The sequence below is a fragment of the Mobula hypostoma genome, chromosome 10 (assembly GCF_963921235.1).
Source record: "Mobula hypostoma chromosome 10, sMobHyp1.1, whole genome shotgun sequence".
NCBI lineage: Eukaryota > Metazoa > Chordata > Chondrichthyes > Myliobatiformes > Myliobatidae > Mobula > Mobula hypostoma.
In genome coordinates, this window is record NC_086106.1 from 109,083,799 (window position 1) to 109,100,098 (window position 16,300).

Below are 16,300 nucleotides of genomic sequence, written 5' to 3' on the forward strand. Positions count from 1 at the left end.
TTTACGTGTCTTCTCTTCCTTTTTTTTCCTTTGCGTTTTCTTCTAACACCATGTAATATTGATGTGACTGGGACACTGCTGTAGATTGAACAAACACGTTTCATTTTTACCTCTCTACATCCTGACGTCATACGCACTCTGACGCTACGAATACTCACACAATGCATTACAGAAATGTTCACCTCCACAGGTGCTGGCTCTCCAGTGTTTTGTGTGTTGCTTTAGATTTCCAGCATCTGCAGAATCTCTTGTGTTTAGTCGTTCCTAAAATTAAGAATTTTCCTATATGCCTTTCAACCTAACTCTTCAGCTAGCAGTTGCACTGGGAACTTAACGTCAACTTGCTCTGTTGTTACTATAGCATGGTCAACACTTGAGAACAATGGGAAGGAGCCAATCAGAAACGTGGAAACGAGGTGATCGAGCGCTCGAGAGCTAACCCACCGAACCAATCATAAGATGCCGAGCAAACGGTTCCGACGTAGCGCGTGCGTCTGACGTCACGGCGCCGTCTGTCACGTGGCCGGGTCGAGCGGGCCGGGTGGGAGACCAGGATGGGAGGCGGTCGGTTCTCGGTGGCGCTTCTTGTGCTGTTTCTTTCCTGTGGGATTCCGTCCGACGGACAGAAGAAGAAAGAGGTTTGGAAAGGGGGGGCTTTATTCATTAATTAAAGGAAGTGGACGGGGAAGCGAGTAGGCAACCGGAAGAGGCGGCACCGGTGAAATGGCAGAAGGCGAAAGGGGCCGAGTGAGCTGCCCGGGGGTACGCTGCATGTCACCTTTCCAGTCAGACCACTGCTCCAGCGCATCTCCCCTTTCCGGATTTTATAAATAAAAGCTGACGGGGAAGTGCCTTATTGCTTTACCCTTTAGCTGGCTTTCCGGTTATTCTGAAAGATCACTGACATCAAATCCCTGTCACCGCTTATGTTTGCTATCTGCAGACTCTGCCTTGAATAAATATTCAAAATTAAATACCAATAAAATTCTGGGACTATTCGAGAGCAGTTTATGCAGAGAGATGTATTGAGTCGTAAAAGTTAGCAATAAATCAACGATGGAAACAAGTAAAGTCAATAGATTAATTGATCTTTGTAATCTTGATAAAACTGAAAATGTGTTCAAGCTAATGATTTGAGTGAATTGACAGAGTAATAACAGACTAGTTTAATTTTCTAAATATCTGCAATTCAGAAAAGTTTTGCTTTCTGCTATGGTATAAGTGAAACTAACTGTAAGAGGTGACAATTACCCCTTTACCTTAGTTGTGTTTGAGTTATCTTAAGATCTTCTTAAGCAGTCCCTCAGAGCTAACAGTATCTTACTACTGTTACAATTCTTTAGTCATGAGTTGGATGAAGAATCCTTTGAACTGAATGAATAATTTAAGTCCTTTCATGGGTGGGGTGTGGATGATATTTAATGAGAAATGTATATGCCTTGTTTGAGATGTGTGTCTTTTTTATCATGCACAGCCTCTGCATGTGGCAGCTGTAGAGACTTCCTGAATGATCTTTTTTGAAAACGTCCTTGAAATGTTTCTCTTTATCTTGTTAATCTCATATCATATGAGAGCTCTCAACAAAGTGATTTGTATCAAGTATCAGAAATACCTATGGCTATTTACTGCCTTGCACTGGGATGCTAGGCTAGGAGACAGTGATGTTTGTTTACCTATCCTGCTGCATGAATTAATCATTTGTTTTCAAAGATGGATCAATGATAGTCCAATGTCTGGCAGTACCTTCTGTAAATCACTTGTATCTCCAGAGTGCCCAGAATTGTGGGGATCAGTGTTTGGTTTGCTGGGTTTGAGGTCTTAACCTTCTAAGATTCTTCTCTGGTCAAAGGTGTGCTGCATGCAGGAGACATCGATGAATTTCATTGTCAATGTCATTGGGGATCCAAGACATGAACAGCAATTCACCCTTTCAGTAGTTTTTCGGAGATCTTGATTACTAGTAGGTTAGTTGGCAAGATTCCTATTTCATTAGTGGTGTCAAAGGAATCATTGGTGACTTGGAACTATCTCCGAGTATGCACGTATGCAGCACTGTTCACTTGCTAGTGACATCATAGAATTGCAGCCAACTCATTCATGCTGACAGCAGTCCCCACCCAGTTAGTCCCAATTTTCTGTATTTGGCCCATATCCCTCAAAGCCTTCCTCCTCCATGTACCAATCCAAGTGCTTGAATAAAACTCACAAAATGGCTGGTGGAACGCAGCAGGCCAGGCAGCATCTATAAGAAGAGGTACAGTCGATGTTTCGGGCTGAGACCCTTCGTCAGGACTAACTGAAAGACGAGATAGTAAGAGATTTGAACGTGGGAGGGGGAGATCCGAAATGATAGGAGAAGACAGGAGGGGGAGGGATGGAGCTAAGAGCTGGAAAGTTGAATGGCAAAAGAGATACAAGGCAGCTGTCCAGCATCTGTAGATTTCCTGGTGTTTGGTTGAATAAAACAGTTGCATGTGCATCAGCCATCTTCTATGGTAGCCTGTTCCATATATTCACCACTGGTGATGGGGCGAGGGTATTGAACTTAATGTAATGTACAGCTACATACACTTCCTCACTGGTAATATGAATGTTCTCCAAAACACCTTTGCTTTTCCTTTATCTCTCGAGCAAACACTGAGGAGAAATGTTCATTAAAAGTCACACACATCATCTATGGCTTAAAACATAGATGGCCTGCTGATATATATTACGGACCAACTCTCTCTATATACAACCTTTTACTTTTAATATAGCTGTAGAATCTTGAGATTTTCTTTTACCTGCTAGGTCCATCTCATGCCCTCTCTTTACCCGCCTGATTTCCCTCTTGTATATTTTTGATCTTTCAATAGCCATCAAGTGATTCACCTCCTAAATTCAATGTGTGCTTTTTCCTTGACTAAAGCCTCAAGATTGCTCATCAGTCAGGGTTCTCTAACCTTGCCAGGTTTACAAGAATATGCTGCCACTGTACTCTTGATATCCCACTCTTAAAAGCCTTTCACTTGCCATTTGTTCATAGAAACATAGAAAACCTACAGCACAATACAGACCCTTCGGCCCATAAAGCTGTACCGAACATGTCCTTACCTTAGAAATTACCCAGGGTTACCCATAGCTTTCCTTTTTTCTGAGCTCCATGTACCTGTCCAGGAGTCTCTCAAAAGACCCTATTGTATCTGCCTCAAACACCGTTGCCGGCAGCCCATTCCATGCACTCACCACTCTCAACATAAAAAACTTACCCCTGACATCTCCTCTGCACCTACTTCCAAGCACCTTAAAACTGTGCCCTCTCGTGCTAGCCATTTCAGCCCTGGGAAAAAGCCTCTGACTATCCACGTGATCAGTGCCTCTCATCATCTTATATACCTCTATCAGGTCACCTTTAATCCTCCGTCGCTCCAAGGAAAAAAGGCCAAGTTCACTCAACCTACTCTCATAAGCATGCTCCCCAATCCAGGCAATATCCTTGTAAATCTCCTCTGCACACTTCCTACTGTTTCTACATCCTTCCTGTAGTGAGGCGATCAGAACTGAGCACTGTACTCCAAGTGGGGTCTGAACAGGGTCCTATATAGCTGCAACATTACCTCTTGGCTCTTCAACTCAATCCCACGATTGATGAAGGCCAATGCACCGTATGCCTTCTTAACCTCAGAGTCAACCTGCGCAGCAGCTTTGAGTGTCGTATGGACTTGGACCCCAAGATCCATCTGATCCTCCACACTGCCAAGAGTCCTACCATTAAAATTATATTCTGTCATCATATTTGACCTACCAAGTGAACCACTTCACACTTATCTGGGTTGAACTCCCATCTGTCACTTCTCAGTCCAATTTTGCATTCTACCAATGTCCCGTTGTCCCCTCTGGCAGCCTTTCACACTATCCACAACACCCGAACCTTTGTGTCACCAGCAAATTTACTTACTCATCCCTCCATTTCCTCATCCAGATCATTTATAGAAATCACGAAGAGTAGGGGTCCCACAACAAATCCCTGAGGCACACCAGTGGTCACTGACCTCCATGCAGACTATGACCCATCTACAACCACTCTTTGCCTTTTGTTGGTAAGCCAGTTCTGGATGCACAAAGCAATGTTCCCTTGGATCCCATGCCTCCTTACGTTCTCAATAAGTCTTGCTTGGGTTACCTTGTCAAATGCCTTGCTGAAATCCATATACAGGTTTCCCCCGCCATCTGAAGGTAGAGCATTCCTATGAAATGGTTCGTAAGCCGGAATGTCGTAAAGCGAAGAAGCAATTACCATTAATTTATATGGGAAAATTTTGTGAGCGCTCGCAGACCCAAAAATAACCTACCAAATCATGCCAAATAACACGTAAAACCTAAAATAACAGTAACATATAGTAAAAGCAGGAATGATATGATAAATACACAACTTATATAAAGTAGAAATACTTTTCCACAATCATTGCCTGAACTGTTCTCCGTAGTGAAAATCTCACGCAAGCCCCGTCGGCAAAAATGCGGTGCAGGCACTCTCCAGTAACCTTTAAGCTATGAAGCTGCCAAATTATACCAAATAACACATAAAAATACACAGCTGATATAAAGTAGATATAATGTATGTACATTATAGTATCACTTACCGGAATTGGGAAAGCGCGGAGCACACTGATGATGCTGTGTTAGACTGAGTCGTCAGAGTTTGGGTGGTGCAGTGGCCCCCACCCTCCGGGCAGCGAACTGATACCGATTCGCGAAGCATGCAGCGGTAGCCGGGAGGCACACAGTACATCGTTAAGAAAAAAGCCGAAATAAACATGCTAATTAATTAGGTGCCGCCTGGCACGTAATTGTTGGCCCAGATTAGTGCCAATTGCTGATTGCATCGCCTCTGATCTGGGTCCACAGTTACGTGTCGGGCGGCACCTAATTAATTGCATGTTATTTCGGCTTTTTTCTTAAGGGTGTACTGTGTGTCTCCCGGCTACTGTTGCATTCTCCACGAATCGGTATCTGTCCGCGGTCTGGGTGTTGGTGGTGGGACACTGGGGTGTCATCTCGTCATCTGTTTCCATTAGAGCAGGCAGCTCACCTTCTCCTATGACTGCCCGCCTCGATGTCGAAGGTCGAGGTTCGTCGTCTGCTGTGGCTGATGTGGAAGGCTTGCTTGACTGCTGAGCCTCGCGCATTTTCCTATCATACAGTTCTTTGTAAGCACTCAAACCATCCTGCAAATACCCACTAAACCAACGTACCTTTTCAAAGTTAAAATCATATTTTATCATTACTTATTTGGTTTCAGCTTTTCATCTATCAGTTCTTGGTCATGGGATGCCAAAACCTCTTCAACATCATCTTCGTCAGCTTCCACAAGCCAAACTCAGTTTGTCCTTACTTTGTTCACCACGATCAAAATGCTTAATTATGTCTAGTTTTACGCTAAGTGTAACACTCTTATGAGCTCTTTCAGGCTTTTCCGATACCATAGAACTCATCTTGCAAACGGCTGCTCACAAGCACGTGTGTAAGCGATGCCGGCGAGAATGCAGTTCCGAATCCGGGGGAGAGTGGCTGCTCGGGGTGTGCGCTGCTTTTTATCGCGCGCTGCCTTTCTTCGTAACAGTGAAAACACCTGTTAGCGAAAACAGGGTACTAATGTAGGTCTTTCGTAACAGTGAGGTTTCGTAAAGCGAATGTTCGAAAAGCGGGAGACACCTGTATACTACATCTACCACTCTACCTTCATCAATGTGTTTAGTTATATCCTCGAGAAATTCAATCAGGCTCATAAGGCATGACCTGCCTCTGACAAAGCCATGCTGACTATTCCTAATCATATTATGCCTCTCCAAATGTTCATAAATCCTGCCTCTCAGGATCTTTCCCATCAACTTACCAACCACTGAAGTAAGGCTCACTGATCTATAATTTCCTGGGCTATCTCTACTCCCTTTCTTGAATAATGGAACAACATCTGCAACCCTCCAATCCTCTGAACCTCTCTCTTCCTCATTGATGCAAAGATCATCGTCAGAGGCTCAGCAATCTCCTCCCTCGCTTCCCACAGTAGCCTGGGGTACATCTTTTCCAGTTCTGGTGACTTATCCAACTTGATGCTTTCCAAAAGCTCTGGCACATCCTCTTTCTTAATATCTACATGCTCAAGCTTTTCAATCTGCTGTAAGTCATTCCTACAATCGTCAAGATCCTTTTCTGTAGTGAATACTGAAAGCAAAGTACTCATTAAGTACCTCTGCTATCTCCTCCAGTTCCATGCACACTTTTCCACTGTCACACTTGATTCTCTCACGTCTTATCCTTTTACTCTTCACATATTTGCAGAATGCCTTGGGGTTTTCCTTAATCCTGTCCGCCAAGGGCTTCTCATGGCCCCTTCTGGCTCTCCTAATTTCTTTCTTAAGCTTCTTCCTGCTAGCATGATAATTTTCTAGATCTCTATCATTGCCTAGTTTTTTGAACCTTTCATAAGCTCTTTTCTTCTTGACTAGATTTACAACAGCCTTTGTACACCACGGTTCCTGTACCCTACCATCCTTTCCCTGTCTCATTGGAACGTACCTATGCAGAACTCCATGCAAATATCCCCTCAACGTTTGCCACATTTCTTCCATACATTTTTCTGAGATCATCTGTTCCCAGTTTATGCTTCCAAGTTCCTGCCTGATAGCTTCATATTTTCCCCTTACTCCAATTAAACACTTTCCTAACTTGTCTGTTCCTATCCCTCTCCAATTCTATGGTAAAGGAGATAGAATTGTGATCACCACCTCCAAAATGCTCTCCCACTGAGAGATCTGACACCTGACCAGATTCATTTCCCCAATGCCAGATCAAGTGCAGCCTCTCCTCCTGTAGGCTTATCTACATATTGTGTCAAGAAACCTTCCTGAACACACCTAACAAACTCCACCCCATCTAAACTCCTTGCTCTAGGGACATGCCAATTGATATTTGGGAAATTAAAATCTCCCATCACAACAACCCAAGTTATTATTGCACCTTTCCAGAATCTGATTCCCTATCTGCTCCTTGATGTCCCTGTTACTATTGGGTGGTCTATAAAAAAAACACCCAGTAGAGTTTTGACCCCTTCCTGTTCCTAACTTCCACCCACAGAAATTCCGTAGACAATCCCTCCATGGCTTCCTCCATTTCTGCAGCCATGACACTATCTGTGATCAATAGTGTCACGTCCCCGCCTCTTTTGCCTCCGTCCCTGTCCTTTCTGAAACATCTAAAGCCTGGCACTTGAAGTAACCATCCCTGCCCCTGCACCATCCAAGGCTCTGAAATGGTCACAACGTCATAGCTCCAAGTACTGATCCACTCTCTAAGCTCATCCCCTTTGTTAATAATACTCCTTGTATTAAAATAGACACATCTCAAACTATCGGTCTGAGGGTGTCTCTTCTTTATCACCTGCCTATCCTCCCTCTTGCACTGTCTCCAAGCTTTCTCTATTTGTGAGCCAGCTACCTCTTCCTCCATCTCATCAGTTTGGTTCCCACCCCCCAGCAATCCTAGCTGAAACTCTCCCCAGTAGCCTCAGCAAACCTCCCCGCCAGGATATTGGTCTCCCTGGGATTCAAGTGCAACCCGTCCTTTTTGTCTGCCCCAAAAAAGGTCCCAATGATCCAGAAATCTGAATCCCCTGCCCCATGCTCCAATCCCTCATCTATGTATTTATCCTATACCGACTATCACGTTGCACAAGTAATCCTGAGATTACTATCTTTGTGGTCCTGCTTCTCAACTTCCTTCCTAACTCCTATAGACTGCTTTCAGGACCTCCTCCCTTTTCCTGCCTATGACATTGGTACCAATATGTACGACAACCTCTGGCTGTTCTTCCCACTTCAGGATATCGTGGACACGATCAGAAACATCCCGGACCCTGGCACCTGGGAGGCAAACTGCCATCTGTGCTTCTTCCCTGTGTCCACAGAGTCGCCTGTCTGACCCCCAAACTATAGAGTCCCTTATCACTGCTGCCATCCTCTTCCTTTCCTTACCCTTCTGAGCCACAGGGCTGGACTCTGTGCCAGAGGTGAGGCCACTGTTGCTTCCCCCAGGTGGGCCGTCCCCTCAACAGTACTCAAGCAGGAGTACTTATTGTCAAGGGATACAGCTACAGGGGTGCTGTCTAGCCTCTGACTCCTGCCCTTCCCTCTCCTGACGGTTACCCACTTATCTCTGTCCCAGGGCCCCGGTGTGACTACCTGCCTATAGCTTTGGTTTGTCACCTCACTTTCCCTGACCAGACGAAGGTCATCGAGCTGCATCTCCAGTTCCCTAACATGGTCCCTAAGGAGCTGCAGTTTGACTCATCTGGCACGGATGTGGCCGTCCGGGAGGCTGGGAATCTTCCGGACTTCCCACATATGACGCTGAGCACAGAACACTGACCTCTCACACATTCTTCCAGTCTGTATTCTACACAGGCAACCTACCTCGCCTCAACCTGTTATCACCAAAGCCCCGTTAAGCCAAAGCCTTCCTACTCTGTCTCATGCTCCTTGGTGCCCACTCTATAAAGCTGTCTCCTTTTAAACTCTTCTCACTGGCTGACGTCCACGCACTTGTGCAGTCATGCCTCGATCAAACTACTGAAGAAATAATCATCTCCTTTTAAACTCTTCTCGCTGTTCTCACTGGCTGACGTCCACGCACTTGTGCAGTCATGCCTCCATCAAACTACTGAAGAAATAATCGTCTCCTTTTAAACTCTTCTCGCTGTTCTCACTGGCTGACGTCCACGTGGATCCTTTCTCTTCGAAAAGGTTCATCTTGATGACTGATTTCCTCATAATTAGCTCCTGACCTTTGGATGTGGCTTACGTCTTTCCATCACTATATTTAAAATTAATCCCAACTGCCACTTTGATTCCCTACCCTTCCTCTTTCCCTGAGAGGTTGTCCAGAATTGCACCCGGCTAAGCTGGGCCCTCTGTATATAGAGTCATGAACACATTCATGGACACTAGACACATATAACTAATTCCATCCCATCCAGGCGCTTAACACTCTGGGTGGCCCAGTCAATATCACAGAAGTTAAAATCTCGCACTAGTACAGCCCTATTCTTAAAACTATGCGTGGCTTCTCTACACACCTGCTCCTCAAGTTCTTGCTGACTGTTTGCATTCCCAGTAGAGTGATCCTCCCCTTCTTCTCGATGGATGATCCCACAAGAATGTTGTCTCTCAGGACTGCTCTCCTATCCCTTACCATGTAGCTTAAGTTGGGATGATTCTGTTCAATGGTGAAGATACAAAACATGTTGGAGATAAAATGTAGTATCATAGAGAGAGATTGGGAAAGGTGTTGGTACAAATACAAACTTGCTTGATTGTCTTCAGCTGAGGAAGACATGAAAAGATGAAGAAAAATATCCCTGATTAGGAAAAGTTGTCTCATAAAGGCAATTCAGAGATGAAATTGCAAGATTTAATAACTGCTGAATTTAATTAGCTGCAAGAACTTTAAATCACAGGCTTCAGGTACAACAGTAACTTAAACTTGCGTAGGACATTCAAAGGCTCAGCACATCTAGTGGGCTACCAGTTGTACAAGAAAGTTAGATTTCTGAGTTTTCTTGTGGAGCTGATAATGCAAACAAGTAAAGTTTAGCCAAATGACTTTTTTTTGGAATATTAAAGTGCATAATGCATTTGGAGTACACATTTATTCAAGTTATTAACTGCCTCAGAACTGCTCAGAATTTGCAGTTCTGAACAAATTGAATAATTTGCACTGTCTATCTGATAATGAAAAACATCCTACCACCAGTATTTGCTGCATGGCTCACATGCTGGAAATGTTTTTCATGTACTTGAAGCTCTGATTTCATCCACCATTTGCAGCAGAGGTATGCAGCAGTGAGTCTACTTTAGTTTACCTAGACCTATATAGTTAGACTATATTCTGATAACTATAGGAAATATAATTTTGAAGATCTTTATTTTGAATTGCTCAGCAGAAGGATTAAGTTTTTGTAAACCAGAAACTTGCCAGCAGAATGTGAGACTTGTAATTGATGGTAATCGGGTTGTTCAAACTTGTGATAATTATTTTGTATATTTTATAAAACTAGATTAAAGACTTAAAGGCAAAATGAAGAAACTGATTTGACATGCCTTTCTGAGTTATTCATTAATTTGTTCATTATCTGGTTTCCTGATTCAGCCTTTGAAAATGATGCTAAAGTTATTAACTGAGCAATTACAGAATATAATACTAAGTTTATGAATGTTTGAAAAATTACTTTAGTGTCAACGATCACATTTTAAGATTGTCTTTGAAGTGTGTTTCAAACCATGTTTTGTGTCACTGATAGAATTTAGAGCCACTGATGGTGTCATGATGAATAATATTAATATATATGAATAGTATTTGGTCTTTAGGGGAAGAGATACCAGTCCATACAACTAAAACATCCATTCCTTGTACACTATTTAGTTGTTTGAAGATTTGCATGTTATTTATTAAATGAACAGTCTTGACACCAAATTAATTGTCCACTATCTTTTTTTCTTGACTTGATAGACAATTCTGTCTGAAAAAGTTGGGCAGTTGATGGAATGGGCAAACAGACGAGCTGTAATCCGGATGAATGGTGATAAGTTCCGTCGATTTGTGAAGGCTCCACCGCGGAATTACTCTATTGTGGTGATGTTCACTGCCTTGCAGCCACAGCGCCAGTGCACTGTTTGCAAGTGTGTGACTACGTTTTTTCAGATCATATCACAAATGTACTTCAATGAGCTATATCTATTAATAATTATTTTGAACATAAAATTTATAAGTTTTATTTTAATTCTTGAAAGGCAGGTGGATGAAGAATATCAAATCCTGGCCAACTCCTGGCGTTACTCAAGCTCCTTTGCAAATAAACTTTTCTTTGCTTTGGTGGATTTTGATGAAGGATCTGATGTATTTCACCAGGTCAGTTTCAATTTTGTTATTCGATTATTTTCAGTCTTTTGAACAGATGTCGTTGTATTTGAAATAAGTGTCATTAATTTCCTTGGAGTCAATGTAGTAGGTTGTGGAGAGCAACTTTATTCTGATATTTAAAACTTATGTTGAGATAAATTGTCCTCATCATCAGCATCAACACTTGTTTTAAAACATCTTTTCCTTTTAACTGAGAGGCCTTGTGTTTAAAGGTAAAATGCCAGATAGTCACAGGTCACATACCATCTATTGATAGAGATATAAAGTCAATCTTTCAGTTCTGTCTGTGACCTTTCACTAAAACGACGGCGGGGGGGGGGAGCGGGAATCTTGGAAAGCAAACAGGAGGGGGTGTCATGAAAATAACAGCAGGAAATTGAGAAACAGATGGACCATGTGATAATGAAAGCATGATGTAACTTCTGAGTTTTGCACAAGCATAGAAGCAACTCTAATGTAGTAGCCTTTTTAATGGAAAAGAAGTGAGTATGACTGAAATTAGGATTGTTCTGCATATCCAACAAACAGGCAAGCGAATCTTGGGTTTTCAGAGCTATATATTCTGATTTGGAAGAAATGAGTGAGTTTGTCTGATGTGGAATTGAAAATAGAAAATACTAGAAACACTCAAGATGTCAGGCAATATCCATGGTCAACACAAAACAGTTAACACCTTAGAAGATTTCAGTGTGAGAACAAGTTCAGGAAAGCAAGGAGAATTATGCAAAAGGAGGACCAAAGGACCCTTGGGTTATCCTGCTGTAGGGTAGAGAGATAAGATTTGATATCTATAGTGAAAATGAGCCAATTGTGACCGGGCCACTGGAGACTGATAAAATGGCCCCAGGGTATGTGGAGAGACTGAACAAGGGGAAAGAATAGTGTCAGGGCAGAAAGAAGTCAGGTTTTTAGTTTTTGGGACAAGAATTGGCTGAAATGATGGGTCTACCTGGACAATCCTACATGTGGATCATGAGGAGGAGTTAGAAGCAGGCTGTGTGTGATGGGGTACTAAAAATGAGCTGGTTGGGGGAAGATCTCTCAAGGAAATTAGCAAATTAGCTCACCAACTATAGGAGTCCCTACGAGAGATGGATGATCTTCTCCACAAGGTAGCAGTCATGTCACCAAACAGTACACTGCCTTCCTCAGCAGGTTTGATAACAATGTTGAGGTTGATTCTTGGTGAATAGTTTTGCAAGTTCAGAATTGGATTGGAATACATGGAATGAAATGTCACTTTGGCAGTTGATGATGAAAAATCTCCAGTAGGTAACAGGCCAGAGCTGTTGGATTTCCAAGGATGTGATAGAGGGTCCACGGTCTGGATAAAAACTCCAAATTGGCCACTTGTACTTCCAATGCCAATATACTACATTCAGTGCACACAATGTGACTTCCCTTTTGTTTTTGAGAACCCAAATGGGTCATTGCTTTCTGGAACATCTTCATTCAGTCTACGGATATGACCCTGCATACGTTGCCTGCCACTTCTGCATTCCACTGTCAATTCAACCTGTTCCAAGAAAGTAGAAAATCAGCTGGAGAAACGCTATTTAACGGGTAGATATGTTCATAAAGCTTTTGGCACGGTGACCTTCATAAATCAAAGTATTGAGTACAGGAGATGGTATGTTATATTCAAGTTGAAGAAGACATTGGTGAGACCTAATTAGGACTATTGTGTGCAGTTTTGGTCACCTACCTACAGGAAAGATCTAAATAAGTTTGAGAATGCAGAGAAAATTTACAAGGATGTTGCTGGGACTGGAGGACCTGAGTTATAAAGAAAGATTTTATTCCTTGGAATGTAAAATAATGAGGGGAGGTTTGATAGAGGTATACAAAAGTGTGAGGGTAGGGTAAATGCAAGCAGGCTTTTTCCACTGAGTTTGGGTGGGACTACAACTAGAGGTCATGGGTTAAGGGTGAAAGGTGAAAAGTTTGAGGGGAATATTAAGTGAAATGTCTCCACTCAGAGCCGTGTGAGTGTGGAACAAGCTGCCGACATAAGTGGTGCATGCAAACTAGATTTCAATGTTTAAAGGGGGTTTGGATAGGTACACGGAGGGGTATGGAGGGCTCTGGTCATTGATGGGAGTAGGCAGTTTAAATAATTCATCACAGACTGCTTCTGTGCTGTACTTTTTTATGACACTGACTCTATTTCACTTGGCAAAATGGTCTCCTAGGACTATAAGCAGTCTTTCCAGCTGTGTCAGTAGAGGCCAGTTCTGCTGAAAGGTAATGTAAACTTAATGTAGTAAATCTTTTTCTCTCCACAGATGCTGCCTGGCCTATCTTAATATTTACATCATTCTGTCCTATATTGGATTTGTAGTATCTTTAGTGTTTTGCTTATCCAGGATATTTTTCTTTGCAGTTCCAGTATTGATTTTTTTTTATCCTTTCTCTCCTCCTGCTTTCAGTCATTGCTGTGCATTTTATCTTTCATCCAGACAGATAATCAGCAGTTCGCAAACCTTCGTCTCTCTCAAACAGCATTAACACCATTCGTAGTATATTCAGTTTCTCTTCGACAAAAGACGTTCCTGAAGAAAAGTCTTGGCTTGGAATGTCAGCTGCTTATTCATTTCCATAGATGCTGCCTGGCCTGCTGAGTTCCTTCAGCATTTTGTGTGTTGCTTTAGGTTTCCAGCACCTGCAGACTTTCTCATGTTTATGAAAAGGCAGTTCCAATGTTTATTCAACCCCTCTCCCTGCAATTTAAAATGTGTTGATTCCTTTGTTTTATCAGTTCTGACGATTGGCCATGTACTTGAAATTTTTGTTTTCTTTCTCTACCTACTGTTTGTATTTTTAACATGTTTTATTTCAGCTGTCTGGCATCTATACTTTTTCTATTTTGAGCCTTTTAATTTCTTAAAGTGAAGCAGAATATTTCAACCTGTTTTACATAAGATTTCAAAGTCTTTCATGTGCAGACAGTTCAGTGTTAAGAAACAGATTATGTTGTATTGATCTTGATAATAGCATCTTTTTTACCTCTTTCAGTACAGAGCATAACAAGGAGATGGTTTCGAGTCCACCATCTTTATGACAGTGTAACTTTGATTCTAGAAGCTCTCAAAAAATTTTGAGGTGGTACAGTGGAATAGTTTGATCATTATCTCTGCCTTTATTCAGCTGACATTCCTGATTTTAACACACTGAGTCTTACTAGCGCATGACAAAGATAAACAAATTAGTGCAGTAGGATCCTGTGAACAATAAATGTAGAAAATTCATCCGAAAGCCCTTTTCCTGTATTGTAAATTCTACATAAAATGTTTGCTGCCATGGATGAGAATAGCTACTTAAGTCAACTATTGGAAGGCTGCAGGCCCCAAAGAACTTCTGTTCAGCAAATGTAGTCCTAAAGTATTAAAATTAAGAAGCTTAACTATTTGTAACCTTTTTTCATGTTTAGCTCAATATGAATTCTGCTCCAACGTTCATGCATTTTCCGGCTAAAGGGAAACCAAAACGAGCAGACACTTACGAACTGCAAGTTCGAGGATTTGCAGCTGAACAGATTGCACGCTGGATTGCTGATCGGACAGAAATAAATGTAAGTATATGTGTGTTTCTGCACGTGAGTATGTTAGTTTATTCTCCCAATTATCTCTTAATCAAAAAAATGTAAAATATTGGAAAACTTGTACCTTCAAAGTCAGCAGAACAAGATTATTCCTTGTATCTTTCAGCTGAATACCTACAATGCTTTTTCCAGAGCTTATAATGTGCTTCTCTTCCCCCCCCCATTAAATAAGTAGCTCGTCTTCAGAAGCTGTTTCTGATCTGCATTGAAAAACTAAGGAGGCCTTCTCCAGTTCAATGAGTAGATGAACCTTCAAACAGTAAACAATTCTTGTTTTGATTTAAAATGGAGGAGTATTTGCAGATATCAAATAAAGGCATGTCCTCCTTACTGAAACCTAAGTTGTCTTGTAGTACTTCAATTAAATTTTTGCACTGAATGACTGACATTTGACTGAGTTGATGTTTTGGATAAAGAAATTAATGTGAAAATGAAGAAAAAATATTTGAAGTATTTTATACATTATGACTATATTTTTCTTAATTCCCGAAAGTATTGACTTGAACTTACATGAAGTGCCACACCCTTACTGTGCTTGGGTAGTCATTCTCAGTAAAAGCCAGCAGGATGCATTGCAGCACTACAATAAGTAAGTCTTTGAATGCTGCTGCCAGATTTATGGTATCCATCATGCAGAAGGATGAGGAGTCAGCAGGTGTGCATGAATACTTACTGCAGAGTTCACTGGGCCACTTGACACAAGTGCTTTTTTAGTTGTTTTACTATCACCAGATCAAAATTCTGGAACTTCTATGTTATAACAATGAGGGAGCACTTTCCTTCCGCACTGCGACAGTTCCAGGCATCCATTGCCCATCTTTATCATACTAAGTAGGAATGCGTGATGAAGGCAAAAATGCAGTCCGGCATTTGGATATGAATTAGTTCTTGTGCCCATGAGACTTGTGATGCTCCTTGGGAAACATTTAGTGAAAAATTCTCTACTAGGGAGATTAGTAGAGGAGAAGATTGGGGAGGAGAAGATGGCGACGCAACGCAGCTCGCAGCGGCCACTGCACTGAATGATATCTGTTACCTGTCAAGTAGGGTGCCGTGCACAATCCTCATTTGATGGAAGCAGACGTGAGAGCACGGAGGAACATCTGGTGAAACTTCTGAAATGCCTGTTTCACTGCCGCTGCTACTGTGTGATTCAGAATCTGCGGAGGGGAAGGCCCCGAGTCCTCGGCTTTGCTTGTTGTTCGGCGGCCGGGGTGGGGTTGAAGCGCTCGGCAGAGATGGTGCTCGGTGTTGGAGGGCTGGTCGGAGGCTCGAAGTTTTCGGACGGACCCAGAGTCGGCTGCGGTCGGGTGCTTCCAATGCATCAGCAAGTTTGTGGCGCTTGGGGGTTCATGGCAGGGAGAGTTTCTACCGTCTGTGTGAGATGATGGGGCTATCAGGATTTAAGATTTTTTTTACTGTGCTCATGGTCTGCTCTTTATCAAATTACAGTATTGCTTTGCACTGTTGTAACTATATGTTATCATTATGTGGTTTTGTCAGTTTTAGTCTTGGTTTGTCCTGTGTCTCTGTGATATCATTCTGGAGGGACATTGTATTATTTTTTAATGCATGCATTTCTAAATGACAATAATCGAGGACTGAGTGTCCTCATAATCTAATCTAATCTAGTACTTCTTAGCATTGTTTTAGCAGATGGTTGGGTAGATCAATAGCATACTGACAAGATCAGACGTGTATGCATTAAGTGTATGCAGTACTGTCAAGCGTAGCGAAAATCTC

General features: G+C 42.2%; 1 protein-coding gene across 1 annotated transcript in view; it reads left to right on the top strand.

The window, feature by feature from the left end:
- Nucleotides 1-511: 511 nt before the first annotated feature.
- Nucleotides 512-16,300, top strand: part of LOC134353105 (magnesium transporter protein 1-like) — a 31,220-nt gene continuing 15,431 nt past the window's right edge. The window contains exons 1-4 of the mRNA XM_063061021.1: nt 512-638; nt 10,546-10,715; nt 10,827-10,944; nt 14,387-14,527. Of these exons, the coding sequence (XP_062917091.1) occupies nt 555-638; nt 10,546-10,715; nt 10,827-10,944; nt 14,387-14,527 (513 nt within the window). The 5' untranslated portion in view covers nt 512-554. The remainder of the gene's footprint in view (nt 639-10,545; nt 10,716-10,826; nt 10,945-14,386; nt 14,528-16,300) is intronic.